Below are 21084 nucleotides of genomic sequence, written 5' to 3'. Positions count from 1 at the left end.
GCACACAACAGCCAGTCATCACGAGGCAGAGAAAATCCCTGACCCCGCCGGGAATCGAACCCGGGAACCCGGGCGTGGGGAGCGAGAACGCTACCGCACGACCATGAGCCACAGTCCATGACTGCAGCGCCCTAGACTGCTCGGCAAATCCCGCGCGGCTTCTAATGACTACTGAGGTCGCTGATATGGAGTACCCGGCAGTAGGTGGCAGCAAAATGCACCTAACATGAAAAACGTATGTTTTTGGGGGCGTCCTAATATTATGACCATAGAGCGTACATATCCTGCAAATTGATGCATTCCACATTATTTGGATGAAAAATTATTTCGAATGATCTATGGAAGAAGGAACTAATTACATAAAAATGACTTATGTTGGTTCCACAGTGCCGCTCTTTAAGTGCATTGGAGTCTTGCAGCAGTACCTAAGGAAACTGGCCCTCCTTTTTCCTAACGCGAGAGCATAAGTGAATCCTGCTGCGAGAGTGTTTGCTGGGGCGGCCCCTCGCGGATGTGGGGAACACAATGGAGGCGCGGCGGGCGATGGGAGGCGAGTGACGCCAGGCTGGGCGCAGCGCGCGGCTCTGTCTTGTCTGCCTCTGTCTCCGTCTCTGTCCCCTCCGTCCCTGGACGCGCCCCCCTCCCCCCCCCCCCCCTCTCTCTCTCTCTTCCCCCACAAGGCTGGCGCCCGCTATATAAGTGGAGCACATCGTCGGCACTCGGGGCACTCCGCCGGCACTTCCTCCGACTCGACGGCACTACTCACCATGAACACCATCGTGAGTACTTGTTTCATATTTTGTCTAATAATTTTTGTTTATGCCCGTCCCAATAACTTTAAAAAAATCTTGAAAATTGTGATCCTTGGTTTTTGCTAGACATTACTTCTTCCGGTGTAATATTCTTTGATGTATACCTCGCTTTAAGGATACCTTGGTATCAGAGAATCACCACAATAATTTACGTGCGTGCCCTAAAATTTGACAAGAGTTCAAGTTGCGTGTTAAGAGTATATCTTGACGTCTATGTACGTTGCAGTTCTTGTAAGAGCTACCGTTTTCGTCCGACAAGACCTGATGTGACAGCATGAAAACTCAGAGCCGACAGATAAAATGTGTCGCTACATCATTTCTGCTTTCATTAAGTAGTTTGTCCTGGTGGTGATTGTTCTTTCGTACCTATGTACAAATATGTGTGATGGAGTTTCATGGTACGAATTCACTAAAAGAAGGGATAGATTGATGGGACACCGAGGTATAATTTGGTAATGGAAGTGATGAAGTAAAAACTGGAGACAGAGATGAAGGCACAAATACAGTGATCACATTCAAAAGCGTGTAGGTTGCAGTACCAACGCAGAAATAGACAAACTTGCGAAAAATAGATGTGCACGAAACACCATATTAGTGCAATTTACGAATAATTCGGTTCTGGTAAGAAATCAGGTGTGCAGAAACGCGTCAACCACTGAAGATTTATTTAAAAGTAAAGGCAACTGCTCCTAATTAATAGTGAGCTAAACAGCAGTACGGGAAAGTAAGTGCGCGAAATTTGTATGTCGATAAAAAGACAGACCTCCTTCAGACGCGAAACTGTACAAAATTGGTCATAAAAATAAATTAGCTTGAACCATTTCATTCAATTAGGTTAGCACGAATCTTATTTACTATGAAATGAGATTTCTGTGTCCCTCAAAACGTTACCAGTGATGGATTTGGCATTAGCTCTAAAATGTCCAATTATATTCGACGTTTACAACGTGCATCTCTGAATTGCTTGTGTCACGTAGCTGAGCACAAAGTCGCCCGAAAACAAATATCAAGTATACAGCGATAGACTCTATTTGCTTGAAGAAGAAAGGAATGAAGAATAGGTTACAACGTTCAGTCAGTGAGGAGATCATTATAGATGGAGCACAAGATCGGATTTCGACGAATGAGAAAGAACATCGGTCATGTGCTTCTATGAAACATCCCATGATCATCATTAATAGAGTTGAGGAAACCACGGGAAACCCGTATCTGGGTGACTGCATAGGGATCTGAACTGCCCTCATCTTGAATAAAAGTCCAGGGTCTTGCCATCTCGCCAGGTTTGTGCAAAGATACATCATGGAACGACTTCCTGCAAAATTATTGGGTCTGACGCCAACGGTACTGGAATGGGTACTAACCAAGTGACCGTACATAAAAATCCTGAGAGTAACTTAGCACTGTTTTATAGGAGTGGACATCACTTGGCTCGCGTGCATCCAGAAACGCTTAGAAATTATAGTGCGTGATGGAGCTAAGTGCATTACAGGAGTTTTCTGGTACTAAGCCAGCGAGTTTCTTATTTGAATATTCGATGACGTAGCTCCCACTCTTGGTCCACGAGACGCAGCAGGCAGTGGATATTGGCGCCCAGATTGATGCCTTGACGTCCGAAAGGAGTTCGATACGGTTCACTCTATAGGTGTAACACGAACTTATGGACAAAGAGACAGTCTTTTGTTTGGATTGAACAGCATATTGCAAATATAGCACAAATAGAATGTCGTTTTTAGTGACATTATTTACACGTGAAAGCAAAATCTGGTGTACCTGAAGAGAATGTTGCAGGTGCGTTACTGTTCACAATATATACAAAGGAGTTAGTGGATAACGCCGGAAACACTACGAGGCTGTTACGAATGACGCTGTTGTGTACAGAGCAGTCTTAACGGTGGAAAACAGTAGGGTAATGCAGAAAGACCTGCAGAGGATAGTTGCTTGGTCCAGGGATTGACAGTTGACACTCAAAGAAATTAAATATATTGCGCATAAACAGTCGGGAATACCGGTTACGGCATGATTACACGATTGCAGGACCATCACTGGAAGCAGTCACATCCGCAGAACATCTTGTAGTTTATATGCGGAACGATTTAAAGTGGAAAGACCACATAAAACTAATTGTAGGGCAGGCAAATGCCAGACATATTCATTAGAAGGATCCTCAGAAAGTGAAGTCCACCCACGAAGGAGGTAGCTTACAAAATTCTCGATCGACCGATACTTGAGTACTGCTCGTCAGAATGAAATCTCTACGAGATATGACTGACTACAACGGTGCCAGACGTTCAAGACAGGCGTTGTGCGTCACGTTGTGGATTACTGTTACAGTTCCGTAGAAAATTAGCAGAGTCAACCAACAATTTGCTTACTCCTCCATACAGAAAGGACCATAAAGGTAAAATTAGAGAGACTAGCACAGAGGCCTACCAATAGTCGTTGTTCCCGAACGGAATTCGCGACTGGTGTAGGAAAGGGCGGGGGAAACTGAAATTACACTGTCGTAAGAGTGCAACTGACAGCCTGGAAGCAGGACGTGAACTGCAGCTCCGCGTGGCTGCGGATGGGACGTTGGAGAACGCGCAGCGTGAGAACCGAGGAGAGCCATGGGACCGTAGGCGAGTTCAGCAACGAGAGCGAGAGTGCGCGGGCGGCGGGAAATGGCGGGGCCTGCGACGCCCACCGACCCAACCCGTTTCCCAAGGCCGCGTAGGGCTGGGCAGGCCTTCGACGGTAATGTCACCTGTGACCGCACGTGTCCGTCGGAAGCGAGACAGGCGCTGCCGGTGGCGCAAGGCGTGAACCTTTGTCCGCCCGTTGCGCGGGCGTGTTGAAAGCGACGGAAGACTAGAGATTACCGTTTCCTCGACGACGACGTCGTTAGAGGCGGAAGACGAGCTAGTACTGGGGAAACATGGGAAAGGAAACCTGGGATGCTTTTGTTAAAGGAACCATCCTGGAGTTCACTTAAGTGGTGTAGGGGAACTTCAGATAACTTAAATTTGAACGTCTGGCCACGGATTTCAAACGCCATCCTCCCGAAGTCGAGTGTAGTGCACTACCACTGCGCCATCCCGATGAACCGTGCAGAGACTGAGGCGCGGGGAAACTCGCACGTGATAAACACGTGTTGCCAAGAATAGGGTGCGTATCGCAGGGTCTAGTTTCCTGGATGGTGGCACCCAGCATCAATATGCTATGCAGTAGTTTCCTGACTGTCTTTCTCGTATCAGCAGCTACTGCAGCAACTGGCCTTATTCGGACGGCAAGAAAGGAAGATTGTACACAAATGTCCCCTCGACGCAAAATTCTTTTAATGAGGGAGCACAAGCCCCGGTAGGTCAAGGGTGGGAAAGGATGTCGGCTGTTTCCCTTCGAACTGATAAGTCCCAGCACTTGCTTTATTTATGACAAACGCGGAAAACATCAATCACTAAAACATGTGTTAGCGGTCGATAGTATTACACATTCCACTTCCTTATTACTCTCTGTTAGTGCGTAGATTTTTGGTTAGGCTTTACCGTGACTGTTATTTATATCGAAATTTGTGGTTTCATACGATTTCAGTCTCCAAGACGAAAAACACAAATTAGATTTAGTCACGTAAGCTTGAATTCGGAAGCCTGTATGGGGAGTTTCGTTTAGCTCTCCCCTTAATCACTGTTTTTTTTCTCGCTCCGCACGCGGAAGGAACTTATTTTGCTACCACTGTAGAAGGGTCCAAAGGTCTGATAGTATATTTTGGAATTTCCAGCCGAGCTGACGATTGCGCGCAAAATGAAATCTTCAGCAGGCTACAAAACAGAAAACAAACGATCAGTCACACCCAGGAAACACTAGAAATGCTTAGAAAAATCATTTCATATGTGACCAGCACATCCACCTCTAACATTTCTCCTGTGGACAATCAGTCAAAAATTCGCGAAAGAAAAATTGCTTCTTCCTCTAGTAGTGCTTCGATTCTTGTACACAAATACATACATTTAAATTTGGGAATATTTTATGAAGAGTGTCGTAAAACAGCTCATCGATTTTCTGTCATGTTGAACATATAACATCATCCGCACAAGGGTTCGATTTCGATGTATATTGTTTGTTTCAGGTATTTGTTGCAATCTTCTTGTCCATGAGATGTCGTAAGCATATAGGTGATTTGTCGAACGGAAAGTAAACGGAAAACGCTGCTCTTATTATGACGCTGTGTGAACTGATGTAACTAGGCACCAAACGGAAACATCTAATGCAAAATATCTCCTTCATGGATTGTGCGTTTCCAGTCCTGAAATTCTTGCCCCTGTTATTTAGAACTCGACAGCGGTATCTCTATTATTGAAATCGAGAAAAGGAACAAGAAGTAACAATGACACCATACTTTGTAGTATTAGACAGTCGCTTAGCCTTACTCACGAATTGCACTCCTATCTTTCATGAAACATACATTTCCGGCCTTGGCGAGAAAAGAAGAAAGTGAACTAGTAGAAATAATGTCGTTAGCCAGAAGCATATCCACAAGCTAAGGCTGTTATTGATGTTAATAATTTCAGATAAAAATTGCTGGTAACAATATTCATTCATACAGGGTGTCGGAAGATAAATCATTAAGGTGCATGGCAAACGGGGAAGATGAAGGGAGGATTCATCACAAAGCATGCAACGAACTAGCGTGATGCCACAGATGTGAGACATGTTTACCGAAAAATATCGTTTATAACAGTACTGCAGGACACTTCACAATGAATTCAGACGCCCATATGGTACGCTTCCTCAAAGGAGATATCAGATATGCCGTATCATTCAAGACTGTCTTGGTGATACATACCATCATTAACAAAGCATAAGATGGTCTTGAGCGCGGTAGTTCTATACAATGAAATACGTTACGCGGGATGGTGTTTCCTTGGTCCGCTACAACCTGTCATGGTGTTAACTTACTAATCAATACTTTCAGAGGGACAACCAAGCCAGATATGTCAATGTACAACTGTATCATGATCTGAATCCAAAACTTTTGGGATATTGTGCTGACACTTATCGAAATCCAGTAGCAAACCACGTGCGAAATGCTCTGTCACAATGTAGTAAGATCTGTCGCTTCTTCCCTCAACATGGATACTTCGTAGTCATCAGTTTCACGGTCATTCATCTACAGCAACTAGCCTTTGCTGTCTGAACCATCTGAATATGTCCCATTGCTTGACGTAGGCTAGATTTAAGAGTGTAATGGTATTCGCTGTTTGACGTTCTCGCGATGTTTCAAGATATATCGCTTTCAGTAACAATCAGGAAGTAGTCGACGCAGCAGTAGTAGTAATAGTTATTGTTAATGTTTGTTATTGTGCGGTTTATGTATACAAGGTGTGTGAGAAAATCAATGAGATCGATTCTTCATCTACCGATTTCTTATTTTTTTGAAACAACAATGTTCTGCCCTTCAAAGAAGTTGCCTTCGGCGGCTACACACCGGCGAAGTCATTGTTCCCGGTCTTGGCAGCAGCGCTGAAAGGCTTCAACTGATACAGCCTTTAACACGTCGGTCACATTCTTATGAGTGATCTCCGAAGTTCCAAAATGACGTCTTTTTAAGACTTTTTGAGTTTCGGGAAAAGAAAAAAGTCACAAGAGCTCATATCAGGTGAAAAGAGCGACTGTGGAACAGCGGGAATGCCTTTTGAGATCAAAAATTCCGTGATGGAAGTGGCAGTGTGACATGGGTCGTTGTCATGGTGTTGCCTCCACTTGTCGTCAATGTCCGGTCTCACACGATTCACTCTTTTTCTGAACTTTCCAAGGACATTTTTACAAAACACTTCGTTGACGGTTTGTCCTGGAGGAACGAATTCTTTATGCACGACACTCCCCTGTCAGAAAAACAAATCAGCATGGTTCTGATCTATGATTTGCTCATTCCAGCTTTTTTCGGTCGAGGAGATGTCCCAGTGAGCCACTTCTCGTTTTACCGCTTTGCCTAAGGATCACATTAAGAAACCCATGATTCATCACTTGCCACCATGTAACTGAACCATTCGTGGTAATTAGCAATCATCTCAACAAGATCAACTCACACCTTTCTTCAATTGTCCTTCTGCTCAATTGTGAGCCGGCCGGTGTGGCCGTGCGGTTCTAGACACTTCAGTCTGGAACCGCGTGACCGCTACGGTCTCAGGTTCGAATCCTGCCTCGGGCATGCATGAGTGTGACGTCCTTAGGTTAGTTAGGTTTAAGTAGTTCTAAGTCTAGGGGACTGATGACCACAGATGATAAGTCCCATAGTGCTCAAAGCCATCTGAACCATTTGCTCAATTGTGAAGGTTTTCCGGCACCATTTTGGCTCAAACCTTTGACATGTGCATAACTTCCGTCGAAATTTGATGTACGGTGGAAATGTTTAATAGGTCCCCATAACCCTTATTGTTAAACGTCTATCTGATCTCACAATAGCACGCACACGTTCGATGTTTTCGTCACACTTTGAAGATGAAAGGTCTCCCTGAGAGAAGTTCATCTTCAACGCGTTCTCGACCTTCCAAAACTTATTTGTGCAGCGAAAAACGATTTGAAATGTTCCCCATAGGTCTGTTTCAGCCTTTCAAAGGTCACACTTGCGGATTCCTATTGACACAAAAGTTGATGGAGTAACGTTGCTCTAAATTCCGCATTTCCATTTTCGTAACATACAACAAGAACAAATCTCACTGATCGTGCTCATAAAAATCACGTGATGATCGTAAGGAGCTGAAACTCGGACTGACCATCTGGAAGGGATGAACACACCGGTCTATGTTTATACAAGTGGAACAACACAGCATTGTCAGATGGCTCGCAGTGTTGTCAGTCTCATTACATCTCTCATACACCAAGTGTATATATACACTACCAGCCATTAAAATTGCTACACCAAGAAGAAATGCAGATGATAAACGAGTATTCATTGAACAAATATATTATACTAGAACTGACATGTGATTACATTTTCACGTAATTTGGCTACACAGATTCTGAGAAATCAGTACTCAGAACAACCACCTCTGGCCGTCATAACGGCCTTGATCCGCCTGGCCATTGAGTCAAACAGAGCTTGGATGGCGTGTACAGGTACAGCTGCCCATGCAGCTTCAACACAATACCACAGTTCATCAAGAGTAGTGACTGGCGTATTGTGACGAGCCAGTTGCTCGACCACCATTGACCAGACGTTTTCAATTGGTGAGAGATATGGAAAATGTGCTGGCCAGGGCAGCAGTCGAACATTCTCTGTATCCAGAAAGGCCCGTACAGGACCTGCAACATGCGGTCGTGCATTATCCTGCTGAAACGTAGGGTTTCGCAGGGATCGAATGAAGAGAAGAGCCACGAGTCGTAACACACCTGAAATGCAACGTCCACTGTTCAAAGTGCCGTCAATGCGAACAAGAGGTGACCGAAACGTGTAACCAGTGGCACCCCATACCATGACGCCGGGTGATACGACAGTAAGGCGATGACGAATACACACTTGCAATGTGTGTTCACCCTGATGTCGCCAAACACGGATGCGACTATCATGATGCTGTAAACAGAACCTGCATTCATCCGAAAAAAATGACGTTTTGCCATTCGTGCACCCAGGTTCGTCGTTGAGTACACCATCGCAGGCGCTCCTGTCTCTGATGCAGCGTCAAGGGTAACCGCAGCCATGGTCTCCGAGCTGATAGTCCATGTTCGTGCAGATGGTTGTTGTCTGCAAACGTCCCCATCTGTTGACTCAGGGATCAAGACGTGGCTGCACGATCCGTTACAGCCATGCAGATAAGATGCCTGTCATCTCGACTGCTAATGATACGAGGCTGTTAGGATCCAGCACGGTGTTCCGTATTACCCTCCTGAACCCACCGATTCCATATTCTGCTAAAAGTCGTTTGATCTCGACCAACGCGAGCAGCAATGTCGCGATGCGATAAATCGCAATCGTGATAGGCTACAATCTGACCTTTATCAAAGTCGGAAACGTGATGGCACGCATTTCTCCTCCTTACACGACGCATCACAACAACGTTTCACCAGGCAACGCCGGCCAACTGCAGTTTGTGTGTGAGAAATCGGCTGGAAACTTCCTTCATGTCAGCACGTTGTAGGTGTCGCCACCGGTGCCAACCTTGTGTGAATGCCCTGAAAAGCTAATCATTTGCATATCACATCATCTTCTTCCTGTCGGTTAAATTTCTCGTCTGTAGCACGTCATCCTCGTGGTGTAGCAATTTTAATGGCCAGTAGTGTATATATCCACGGCGCGTCATCGTTGGGAAACGAAATAGCAATAGTAATGAATGTTAAGCCGACGCCAGCCTTGCCATTTAACTGAAAGGTTTCCTAGCTAGCAGCAACGCACATATAAAGCTGATGAGTCAGAAGCGAGCACATTAGATGCGTAGCTGTCCAGCGTGTTCCAGAGAGCACTCACGAGCGACGAACGAGTTAACTGCAGACGAGAAGGAGCAACATGACGACATGGGCGGGAGCCGGTTCTGCGACAAGCGGCGCGACCTTGCCGGTGTAACAGTACCGCGGCGGTTAGCTGTACGTCGTTGTCGTAGTCGTCCGCGCTGCCTCCCTGATCTACTTCCGATAACCAGTGATGTAGCATCTTGTTAGCGCTACAAGGTGCGATCACTTGCTGATCGTTACTGAAAGCCGTATATCTTGAAACGTCGCGAGAACGTCAAACAGCGAATACCATCACACTAATACTGTTTTTGGTCTGTTTGTCGTACACGCCTAATTTCTACTTCTACATACATAATTCGTGCGTTGCAGAGAGTACATTCTGGCATTCCTAATTATTCCCTTTTCTGTTGCACTCGGAAATGAAGCGAATGAAAAACGACTGTCTATGTGCTTCCGAACGAGCTCGATTTCTCTAATCTTGCTTTCGTGGTCCTTACACGCGATATACGTTAGTGACAGTTTGATCAGGATCGTTCTCCAGTAAATCGCGACCTGGTGAGGATCCTAAACACTCAGGCAGTACTAAAAATAAGTCGCTTAAGTGTTCCGTAAGCAGTCTCCAAACTACACTTTCCTAGAATTCTTTCGGGAGAGCGAAGTCGACCATTGCCTGGACTACAAACCACCTTACCCGCTTCATCTATTTCATGTCGATTTGCAACCTTCTGCCTCACAATTTAATCGATGTGACTGTGTCAACTAGTCCACCACACTGTATTCGTACATTGCAGGATTACATTTAGCATTCATCTGCAGTAACTGACATTAGAGCAAGTTGCTATTCACCGCATCGAACAGAAATTTTAAGTCATCTTATGGCCACCTACCGAGACTCAACAGTTGCAGACAACCTGCAGGTGAGGTAAGCTCCTGAGCTAATCAACAATACTTGCGTTCCTGTGAAGAAAACCTTAAACGTAAAAAAGCAATCTTTCTATATCGAATAACTGGTATTCCAATCTTGGTGAATGGCACCTCGAAACGTTTTGGGTGTCATCTTCTGCTCAGGCAAATACAGGGACGCAACAGTTTTGTCCGTATTTGCAGGACTGAGAGACGGCTGTCTGTTTAAGATAAATTTCCATATAATGGAATTTTTTTATTCTTACCAATGTATATGCTACGTTTAGTGTGGACAAACTAAAACAGGTCAGCAAACTGAGCACCAAATACCAAAATTAACGTTATGTAAAGACTGTTCTAGGTCCTGGTGAGGATTTTTTGATGCGTAATGAACCTGTTTCACGAGTTAAAATATCCAGACAGAGGCAGAATCGGACATCATCTGAAGAAATGAAATATTGAGGATGCAATTTCTCGATACCACTTCATTCGAAACCACCTTCGTAACTAAACAAATGCCTATTGATCTTGAAACTAACTCATGCAAAATACAAATTTTTTTGAGGATAAAGAAGTAGGCTGTTTTTGAAAACACTCCCAAAAAATGATATTTTACTGTCCAGTCGCACAGATAATCGGTGTTGTATTCGGTTTGGAATTTCCTGGAGGCTTTCATGTAACTAATGTTTTCTGGTGTTCAGACACGTTTCGGACAGTTTTCCAAGATCTCTTTGCTCCTTTCATTATGTTGTCAGTATCTGCCTAAATTACTTTCCGGCCCTTCAAAAATGCCTAAGTAGTGTCTACGTAACACAAAACTCTTACTTGCGTCCGGTTGCCCTCCATTCCTTTTTTTGCATAAGGGTTCGACTTCCGGTCCTGTACAAAGTACAGCAATTTGATATTGTTATCAGTCATCCATATCACAAATTCTATTATTATCTCCTCATTACTAACCATTTTGCAATCTTCTACAATATTAATAAGTTGTGACACCCATCCAGCGCCCGTCTGCGGCCTTACATAGAAAAGGAACCACGTGAGTGACCACATATATAAATTTTTTAAAGTTTAGTGATAAAATATCACTCAGACGCAGATACGACTGGAACTTCTATTGCATAACTACGAAATTTTGTCTACAGAATGCCAGAGGTGGCAAACAGGCCTAAAAAAAAAAAAACAGTTTTGAATACGAAGCTTCATGACTGACCATTAATAAATGAGTCAGTGGTTCACGGAATTAGAAACAGCAAAAAATTCCCATGTTTCCGAGGTTTTCACATGTCAAGGAATTCTCTTCAATGAAATTTACATTAGGTTTATATTTTTTGAAAAATGTATTATTACAGCAGTTCACTTCTAAATATCTATTTGTATATTATTATCCTCAATATTCAGAAAATTAAATATTCCAGATCTTTTCACAGATAATATGTTTGTTTTTGAAATTATTTCTTCGTAGACGTTCGACAAGTAATCTAGTTAGTTTTCTGATCTACTTCCAATGACTGTGGGAGAGATTTCTTGAAACAAAAAATTCGGTTACAGTTACTCAAATTTTTCAATTTCACGATCCGAATAAGAGCTTTACGGGAGTAAACATATTGCCATCATGCGTCACTTCATATCTGATTTTTTAGAATCTTTTCCTTTGAGAACAATCAATACCTGACAGAGCTTTCTTGTAATTACCGCGAGACAACAATTTGCGCTTTTAGTATATTACGTTATAATTTTTCACGTCCGTATATTATTTAAGGCACCAAAATTTGACAGTACTATTTCGTGCGTGCCAAAACCGTATATGCACCTTTGCTCAGACTGTGTTGTTTTTATTAACTCCAGCATTTATTTCGTTCCTGTCTGCAGAACGTCTGCTACCGGTCACCTGCAAATGTCAGCACATTTACACAGTACCATGATACAACGTTCCATTCACTGCTTGTCCCTGAACGGTCTCTCAATAAAGGTCACTCGCCTGTTCCTGCAGGCCGCAGGGCAGCAAATAAATAACTTTCATTTGAGGAAGGTCTACAACTACACGCGAGTTGCATTTATGAAAATAAGGCAGCAACAACTTCAGCGTTCATAGCGCTTGTTATAACAACACATTCGACATGCGAAACGCTAAATACAGAAAAGAGAAATAAACTCTGTATAAAACAATGAACTGTGGGTGTAAAGAGCACTTGCAGTATTTCAGAAAATTAATATCCGAAAATTTGAAATAAGACTGGAGAGCGATAATTATTTTTGCTTGGCAACACCCGTCTCCATAGAGCACTAAGTGCAAGTGGGAAGAAATGATTTCCATTCTTTTACTTGTTTTACTATGCGTTTATTGATTACGGAACGAAGTACTTCATTGTTATTTCGCTTCAAGAGCTAAAGAAGAATCATAAGTTTATACACCAACAGAACGCACTGATACAACTGAAAAATAATTGCATACGTTCATTACTCTCCGCCCGCGGAAGCGCTTCATCCAAGTGTTCATGTGGAAGCAAGTCAAAGTCATATAGATCAAAAGAACAAGGTATGTGAGATCAATGTGGATAATCTACATTCGAGATCATCACAAGGGACCCACGTTACTGCTCGCCAATATGACATCTCTCGATGAACAGCTGTGGAGCTCTGTCTCTCGAATATAGTACGTATATAGAGAGATCAATACGGATAAAAGCAGTTTTCAAAGCTATTAATGAAACATTAATTAATATACGGGTTTTATGTGCTAGTTTCATAACGGTAACAGAGAGTAGTTTATTTCCGTCCTCTAGGAAACTTTGTAATTATTTTATTTGTCTCTTGTGTTCCATAGAAAAGGTATACAGCAAAAACCACCGGAGCAGAAAAGAGATTATGAAATGATTAACAGCCTAACTGTAGTCGTGCCGATCAGACGCGGCGAGCGAAACAAGCCAGCACCTTCATTTATATGCAACTCCAACGGGCGCAGTGCCAAGCTGTTTGCATAAGCTTCAGGCGTCACGTGTAACCAGTTTGCTAAGGTCTCGTGGGGTAACCGTGAAATTAAAATCTGCTTCCCGCTAACATGTAATACCGTAGTGCTCTATGTAGTTCGTGAAATGAGATTGTATTATATAATCTAATCTTTATTGTATTTTTCAGCCTCTTGTGTGACCATAGGCCGAAAAGTACGACAAAAGATTTTCGTATCCAACTAGGTCCTTTCTTTATATTATAGACACTCCCTTGCATTTATCGACATTTAAAGAGATTTGCCAATTATTATATGAAGTGAAAAGTGTTTCTGCTTCTCCTTACCATCGACCGCCGATACTTCTATACCGGGTATAACGGGTATAAATGCATGTATTGTGATCATTGGTAACTTAATATGCACGCACTTCATTGTGTTAGTTGCTTTTTCACTGCGTCTGACGGTCTTCCCACAAGCGCGTTACATACACTGAGGTGACATTAGTTATGGGATATCTCCTAATATCGTGCCGGACATCCTTTTGCGTGGTATAATGCAGCAACTCTACGTGGCATGGACTCAATAAGTCGTTAGAAGTCTCCTACAGAAATGTTGAGCCATGCTGCCTCTGTAGCCGTTCATAAATGTGAAAACCTAGGCGGTGCAGGAGTCTATGCACGAACCGACCTCACGATTACGTCCTATAAATGTTCGATGGAATTCATGTAGGGCGATGGGAGTGGCCAGATCATTCGCTCGAATTGTCCACAACGTTATTAAACCAACCGCGAACAGTTGTCCCCTAGTGATATGGGAACATGAAGTCCATGAATGGCTTCAAGTGGTCTCCAAGTAGCCGAACATAACCATTTCCTCTCAATGATTGGTTCAGTTGAAACGGAGAACCCATCCATTCCACGTAAACACAGCCCACGCCATTGCATACTATCTTGTTGATAACTTGGATTTATAATTTCGTAGGGTCCGAGCCGCATTCGAATCCTACCATTAGCTCTTACCAACTGGAATCGGGACTCATCTGACCAGGCCATGGTTTTTCAGTCGTCTAGAGTCCAGCCAATAAGGTGACGAGCCCAGCAGAGGCGCTACAGGAGATGTCGTGCTGTTAGCAAAGAGATTCGTCGGCTATCTGCTGCCTTACCCCTTTAAGCTACATTTCACAGCACTGTCATAACTGACATGTTCATCGTACGTCCCACATTGATTTTTTCGGTTATTTCAAGCAGTGTTGCGTGCTTGTTAGCACTGATAACTCTTCGCAAGCTCTACTGCTCTTAATTGAGGACCGTCGGACACTGCATTGTCCGTGGTGAGTAGTAATTTCTGAAATTTAGTATTCTCGGCACTCTCTTGACACTAAGGATGTCGGAATCCACTTCCCTAACGATTTCCGAAATCGAATGTCCCACGCCTCTAGCTCCAACTACCATTCTGCGTTCAATGTTTGTTAATTCCTGTGGTGAGGTCACAATCACGTCGGACGTCTTTTCACATTGTAAGTAGGCTGTTTTTATGTTGGTAACGCCACGTAGCGCTCTGTATGAAAATCACTGGCTGTGCTGTGTGCAGTCTGTGGCTGGTTGGCATTGTTGGAATGTTCGCTATTGTAGTGTTGGGCAGCTGGATGTGAACAGCGCGTAGGGTTGCGCAGTTGGAGGTGAGCCGCCAGCAGTGGTGAATGTGGGAAGAGAGATGGCAGAGTTTTGAGAGCGGAAGATCTGGACGTGTGTCGGCCAGAAACAGTAAATTTGTAAGACTGGATGTCATGAACTGATATATATATATTATGACTTTTGAACACTATTAGGGTAAATACATTGTTTGTTCTCTATCAAAATCTTTCATTTGCTAAGCATGCCTATCAGTAGTTAGTGCCTTCAGTAGTTAGAATCTTTTATTTAGCTGGCAGTATTGGTGCTCGCTGTATTGCAGAAGTTCGAGTAACGTAGATTTTTGTGAGGTAATTGATTCATGAAAGGTATAGGTTATTGTTAGTCAGGGCCATTCTTTTGTAGAGATTATTGGAAGTCAGATTGCTTTGCGCTAAAAATATTATGTGTCAGTTTAGTGTTGATCAGAATAAGTAACGAGCGAAATGTCTGAGTACGTTCAGCTCTGCTCAGCTGTTTGAAAATGAAATAATGTAAGAGGTTTATCAGCACAGTAATTCATAAATTTTTCTAAAGGGACGTTTCAACATTAATCACCTGAATACAAATGACAGCTCTGCCAGTTCACTGCCATTTTATTTCTTCTGTAGGCGATACTACCGCCACCTGTACATGTCAAAATGGCCATACCATGATTTTTGTCACCTCAGTGTTATTTACTACCTGATGTTTTCTGAACGGTCGTAACTGCACCACTAAGTGAGTACGTCAGTGAATATAGACTAATCGTTATCCGTCCCACTTTAACAACTGACCTGCTGTCCAAGGGAATATAAGAATTAATGGCACGTTCTTGCCACATGTACTTGGAGGTACTAAGCAAGTTAAAAATATACCACCGCTAATAACTATAATTATTAGTCTGTAAACGTGGTAAATACTTGTTCAGTACAATGTCCTCAATCACCCCTACAGCCCTGCACAGTCTGTCAGTAGTGTCGCCCCTACCCACGGTCCCGTCTGTGTTGCGCCGCAGGTTTTGGTCGCGACGCTGGCAGCCGCGCTGTGCGCCTGCAGCGCGCAGTACGTGCCGCCGAGCGAGGCCCAGCGCGCCGCCATCCTGTCGGAGCAGCGCTACCTGGCGGGAGACGGCACGTTCGGCGCCGCCTACAGCCAGGAGGACGGAGTCGAGTTCAAGGAGGAGTCCGACGTCGACGGCAACCGGCGCGGCTCCTACAGCTACGTCGACCCCAGCGGTCAGCGCCGCACCGTCACCTACACGGCCGGCAAGGACGGCTTCCGCGCCACCGGAGACCACCTGCCCGTCGCTCCCAACCCACCCCCACAGGTACGACACGCTGTGTCCCTTTAGCGTATGACAACCTCGCAAACGTGTCCTTGCGCTCGCTGTCTTCTTCTTCGGTAAGCATGAAGGGGTGCTCAGCCTCAGTGCGGACTGCACTCTCATGCGGTCAATGTCTACCCGCTCGCGAGCTCGGCCGGGAGCCTGCAGATGGGGAAGTTCGCCCGCCGATTTGCAAGTCTTTCCAGTTGACACCACACTGAGCGACTTGCGTGTCGATGATGATGAAACGATGATCAGGACGACCACAACATTCATACCCCGAACGGAGAAAGTCTCCGATCCGGCCGGGAATCGAAGTTGGGCCCCCTGGATGGTAGTCAGACGCGATGGCGACCCAGTTAAAGGGCTCGCAGAATTTCAGGTGAGATTCTTTGCGTCAGTCGGTTTACTCACGGCTCCTGAGTGTGCATATGCACTTTAAAGTACTCTTAAATTTCAGTAAGACGAAGTGTGCTAATGCCGTTCTTCTAGCACTTAGTGTCATAGACCATGAACTCCCATAATCGTTGTGGAATATCACGTGTACTGTAGGAATCGAAGTCATTTCAGGGACTGAGTAGTACAAGATTATTCGTGAGTACGTCCATGGCCTTGTAAGATGACTGCACAAAAACTATAAGACTAACAGAAAATAGAGACGTATTAGTGGACAGAGCATCTCTTCAAGCCGGCTGCTGTGGCCGAACGGTTCCAGGAACTTCAGTCCGGAACCGCTCTGCTGCTGCGGTCGCAAGTTCGAATCCTGCCTCGGGCATGGATGTGTGTGATGTAGTTAGGTTAGTTAGGTTTAAGTAGTTCTAAGTCTAGGGTACTGACGCCCACAGATGTTAAGTCCCATAGTGCTTAGAGCCATTTGCACCATTTCTTCAAGTTTTTAACCCACATAACAGATGCTCAGTATGAGCACAGTCTTTGATGCAGCAAACGTCAATACGTTACTAAAGTCTCTGATACAAATTGTCTGGAAAGACGCGACAGCAGCCTGCGTTGAAAATCTTTTCATTGGGCTGCCTATATGCTGGTGCGAACTGATTCAGTGCGACAATACGGGCCGGATGATTTTGCTATATTATGTCCTGAGGCCCATTGTCCCTAGTACAACTATGCCATGGCGAGAATCACGAATCGAAACTTGCAGCGATGCTCTGTTCACTGATATGTTTCATTTTTTATGTTTCATATAACTGATTCGTCTCGATGGGCAATGTATCCACCACCATCAGTACAATGTACAATTAAGTCCGACCTTGTGCGGGACTCTCAAAGTAGTGGGTACGGAGGACATGGACAGAGACTGTGGATAGGTGGCGCTAGGTGGGAATGTGGGTCGGCTGAGAGGCGTGCCGAGATAGTCCACGCAATAGTGATAAACACTGTATCCAGGCGTCGCAGTGGTTAACGCACCTGCCTGGTAAGCAAGAGATCCCGAATTCGAATTCTACCATTTACTAATTTATCAATGGCCAATATGTAGCCACACCTCCAAACATATCGTGTATACGTAGCCTGAAAACTGACTCTTTCCACATCGCTTGGATAAAAATTGTGTAAATCAGGGTCCTTCATTCTACTGCTCTATAGAGCAAAGAGCTTTCTCTCATGCTCATTGCTAGAGAGCGCGTCGAGTAGCGACAGGAATCTTGTTGAATGCGGTATGCGGCGCGCAGCAACTGTAATTTGTCGGAGATTGCCTTATAAATTAGTGCCAGCAGTTGCAATTTAATTTGCAATAAACAAGTACTAACAGAAACACCGATCAAACATGGTCAGCCTATAATTGATTACAGTGAGCTCAAATACAAATATATTGTAACGTAAGGGAAACAACTGCATGCAAAAAGGTGACACGAAATATATGCACCTACGAACTAAATGAGTTACCTAATTACGTAATTGATAATAACGATAGCCATCAATCAGTTAAGTGTTACTACTCTCTGAGAACTTAAATCCAACGAAAACTCACGAAATCAGCATAGAATACTTTTATATTATTTCCTTCTCCATTTCTTTGATTTTCCTAGCGCAAGGACGGCAATGTTGGGAAGCTGCTAATCAAATATTGTTTTCGATTAAGTTGCCCTCCTAAAAAACAATTTCCAATCGACAACTATCGTATAAGAAATTTATAGCTGATTCTCACAGCAGTCTCTTAATGGATAATTTGCATCCTGCAAATAATTGGCCGTATTTTATGAGAATATTTGAGTTACAAAAATCGCAGTTATTCTTGAAGCGAACATAGACCCAGTTTTTGGCATTTTTGTCGTATTATAAAACTTGCTCATTTTTAAATTTAGTGGTATCGTACTTCACTTGACAGGCTGGCCTTTAAATCAAGGTTTACTGACTCGCACTGGTCATCGACGTATTTGTTGTACTCTCTCGCGTGATTTAGGACATAACACCGCTGCAGATTTAATTATTAACACAATCGGCAACAGCCACAGCTCCTCTCTTTAAGGTTTATCTCAGAAGGTCTGCTATTACAGCAGTCCTCTTCGCCTGGCAGTGCTGTGACAACTGGGTCCGATGGCCTAGGTGTTCCCTTGTTGCTGGTCTCATCTGTTGGTCTGTGTGTTTCGCACGGCCCTGCGCTCCCCAACAGCCTCGCTGAACAATCCTGGCCTAAATGACATGTGGGACACGTTGCAGTAGCTCAACTCGTCATGTGGGTTGGTTGTAACAGCACGCAGAATATATCCCAAGGTCGTGTGTCCATTAATAGCACCCTTTTGATTATAATAAGGATCGCCTCAAGTTTGATACGCTGCTCGGCTATTGGCAATGTATTTTTAAATTATTTTTTAGGGATGCTGTGATACTTTTTCTTTATTTCAAGAACTGTTCTTATGGAACGGGTACCACTTGCAATCATAAGCACATAAAAAAACTGACCAAATTCGAGTAGAATTAGCGCACTAGGGGTTCCGTACAAACTTATTTACATAGTTCATCCATCCTGGGAATCGAGAATCTCAACGATTTTTGCCTGTTATCGATATCGACACTGGAAAGATATTGGTCCTGGGAATTCCAAGATATCAAAATCTCTACAGTAGTTCCTCAGACTAACCCGGACATACAGAGAGAAGCGAGCAGGGGACGTCAGTTTACATATGTAGAGAGAGAAAATTTAACAAAACATTTTTCATTTTTTTATGACTACAACTTACATTTTATGTTTGCACATAGTTGGTCTATTACCCTCCTGACGGATGAGGAATTTAATGTATGTTCAAATGGCAAGAGATGTTTTTTATATGTTGTAATTACAATTCAAAAAGTTTCAGAATTTTTTTATTGCTTGTATTGTGAAACCTACTTCTTGTCAAATTTCGTGTTTCTAGGTCAACGTTTTGACTACTGATTTTGCGAGCATTATAATATATGATATAAATGACCTAATTTCCTGATTGCTTTGACGTAGAAGCTTGCAATTTTTACACCGCCAAGGGAACATAGGCCCTGATATGTGACGTGAATTTGAACTTGATACCCCAAACTGTCCCAGAGAAAACGGGTCTTAACAGACGGACAGACAAACAGACAGAACAAAAATATATTTTTCGTGTTAAATAACTGCAAATTACCGATTTTCAGATTTTCTCCTGTACTTGTACTGTGAAACTTTGCTTCTTACCGAATTTCATTATTCTAGGTCAGCTGGAAGCAACGTGTATGTTTTGGCGAGTGAGTTTTCGAATATCAAAATATGTGTCATAAATAGGCGTATCTTTTGATTGAAGTGACTTAGAAGCTTAAAATTTTTACACCACTAAGGGACCATACACCTTCACATACGATAAAAATCTGAACTTGATACTTCACCCGCTCCACAGAGCAAAAGGATTCTTAACAGTCGGAGAGACAGACTGACTGACAACAAAGCGACCATATAAGGATTCCGTTTTTACAGACTGAGGTACGGAAGCGTAAAAAGTGATAAGTAGAACATAACACAGTCTTGCACTATGCATATCTTTCTCCATGCACGTTCACTCTTAAACTGACGCCACACCTCCTTATTCTGGGGTCTCTGTTCTCGAAACTAGCCAATCGGAAACCATGAAAGGCAATGCTTTCTTCTAACGGCGTCCTCTGGACAGTCAGTTGCAGAGTGTAGACAATATTTCTCAGTCGTTTCAGGCAGTCGAACCTCACGTTCAAGATTTGTCAGATCCGATCACAGGCCAATTAACCAATGTGCTTAGCTCGGCACTGCTTGACAGTGAGTGCGTGGACTGAGGCGGCGCTTGTTGTGCCTCGGCAGGTGCCGCCACAGCCGCAGTACCAGCCGCAGCCGCAGTACAACCCGCCGCCGCAGTACAACCCGCCAGCGCCCGCCTACAACCCGCCGGCGCCCGCCTACAACCCGCCGGCGCCCGCCTACAACCCACCTGCGCCCGCGTACCGCCCACCCGCGCCGCAGTACAACCCGGCGCCCGCGCCGCAGTACAACTACCAGCCGCAGGCGCAGTACAACGCCATCCCGCAGTACACGACGACGCCCGCGCCTCACCGCTTCTACCCGCCCGGCAAGCTCAGCCTCAGCCGGACGCCCGACGGCTTCAGCTACACCTTCAACAAGAGCTAGGCTCTCACCCCTCGCACTCACACCACATTATATATTTACTAACTATTGTTAAATAAAATATTTAAACCACAGCTTTACCACTCTTCATTACTTACCCGAGACATTTATTTATTTATTTAGCGTATTGCGCTACACACATGGTTTACACTTATTACATATGAAATTATATGATAAAATACACCATAAAATACATAAGTGAAGGATACATATTCAGATAATATATAATACATCAACACAATAAAAAGTAACATCACATCAGATATTTTGCGTTACACAAGTCTTCAAATTCTGACGTCCGAATTGGCCATCCATTCGAGGCAGGGCGGTGTGGCGTTGTAGAAGTCAGCCCGACTGCCCTGGTAGGCTCTTAATTCACAGTCCTGGGCGATGTGCTGCATTGTTTG

The 21084-nt window shown here is 44.0% G+C and overlaps 1 protein-coding gene across 1 annotated transcript; it reads left to right on the top strand.

Moving 5' to 3' along the window:
* Positions 1-652: 652 nt before the first annotated feature.
* LOC124774970 (extensin) lies at positions 653-20751 on the top strand. Its single transcript, XM_047249705.1, has 3 exons — positions 653-779; positions 15754-16065; positions 20357-20751. The coding sequence occupies exons 1-3, from the start codon at positions 768-770 to the stop codon at positions 20678-20680; spliced, it is 648 nt and encodes a 215-aa protein (XP_047105661.1). The 5' UTR covers positions 653-767; the 3' UTR covers positions 20681-20751.
* The last annotated feature ends 333 nt before the right edge of the window (positions 20752-21084 follow it).

Source organism: Schistocerca piceifrons, chromosome 2, assembly GCF_021461385.2.
Source record: "Schistocerca piceifrons isolate TAMUIC-IGC-003096 chromosome 2, iqSchPice1.1, whole genome shotgun sequence".
Taxonomy (NCBI): domain Eukaryota; kingdom Metazoa; phylum Arthropoda; class Insecta; order Orthoptera; family Acrididae; genus Schistocerca; species Schistocerca piceifrons.
The sequence above is the reverse complement of the archived record's forward strand: the minus strand, read 5'-3'. Positions and strand labels throughout refer to the sequence as shown.

What these genes read in the sequence shown, in the direction of transcription:
- LOC124774970 (XM_047249705.1), top strand. An exon ending in CTCCCAACCCACCCCCACAG is followed by an intron (nt 16,066 to 20,356) that starts GTACGACACGCT and finishes GTGCCTCGGCAG; the next exon opens with GTGCCGCCACAGCCGCAGTA.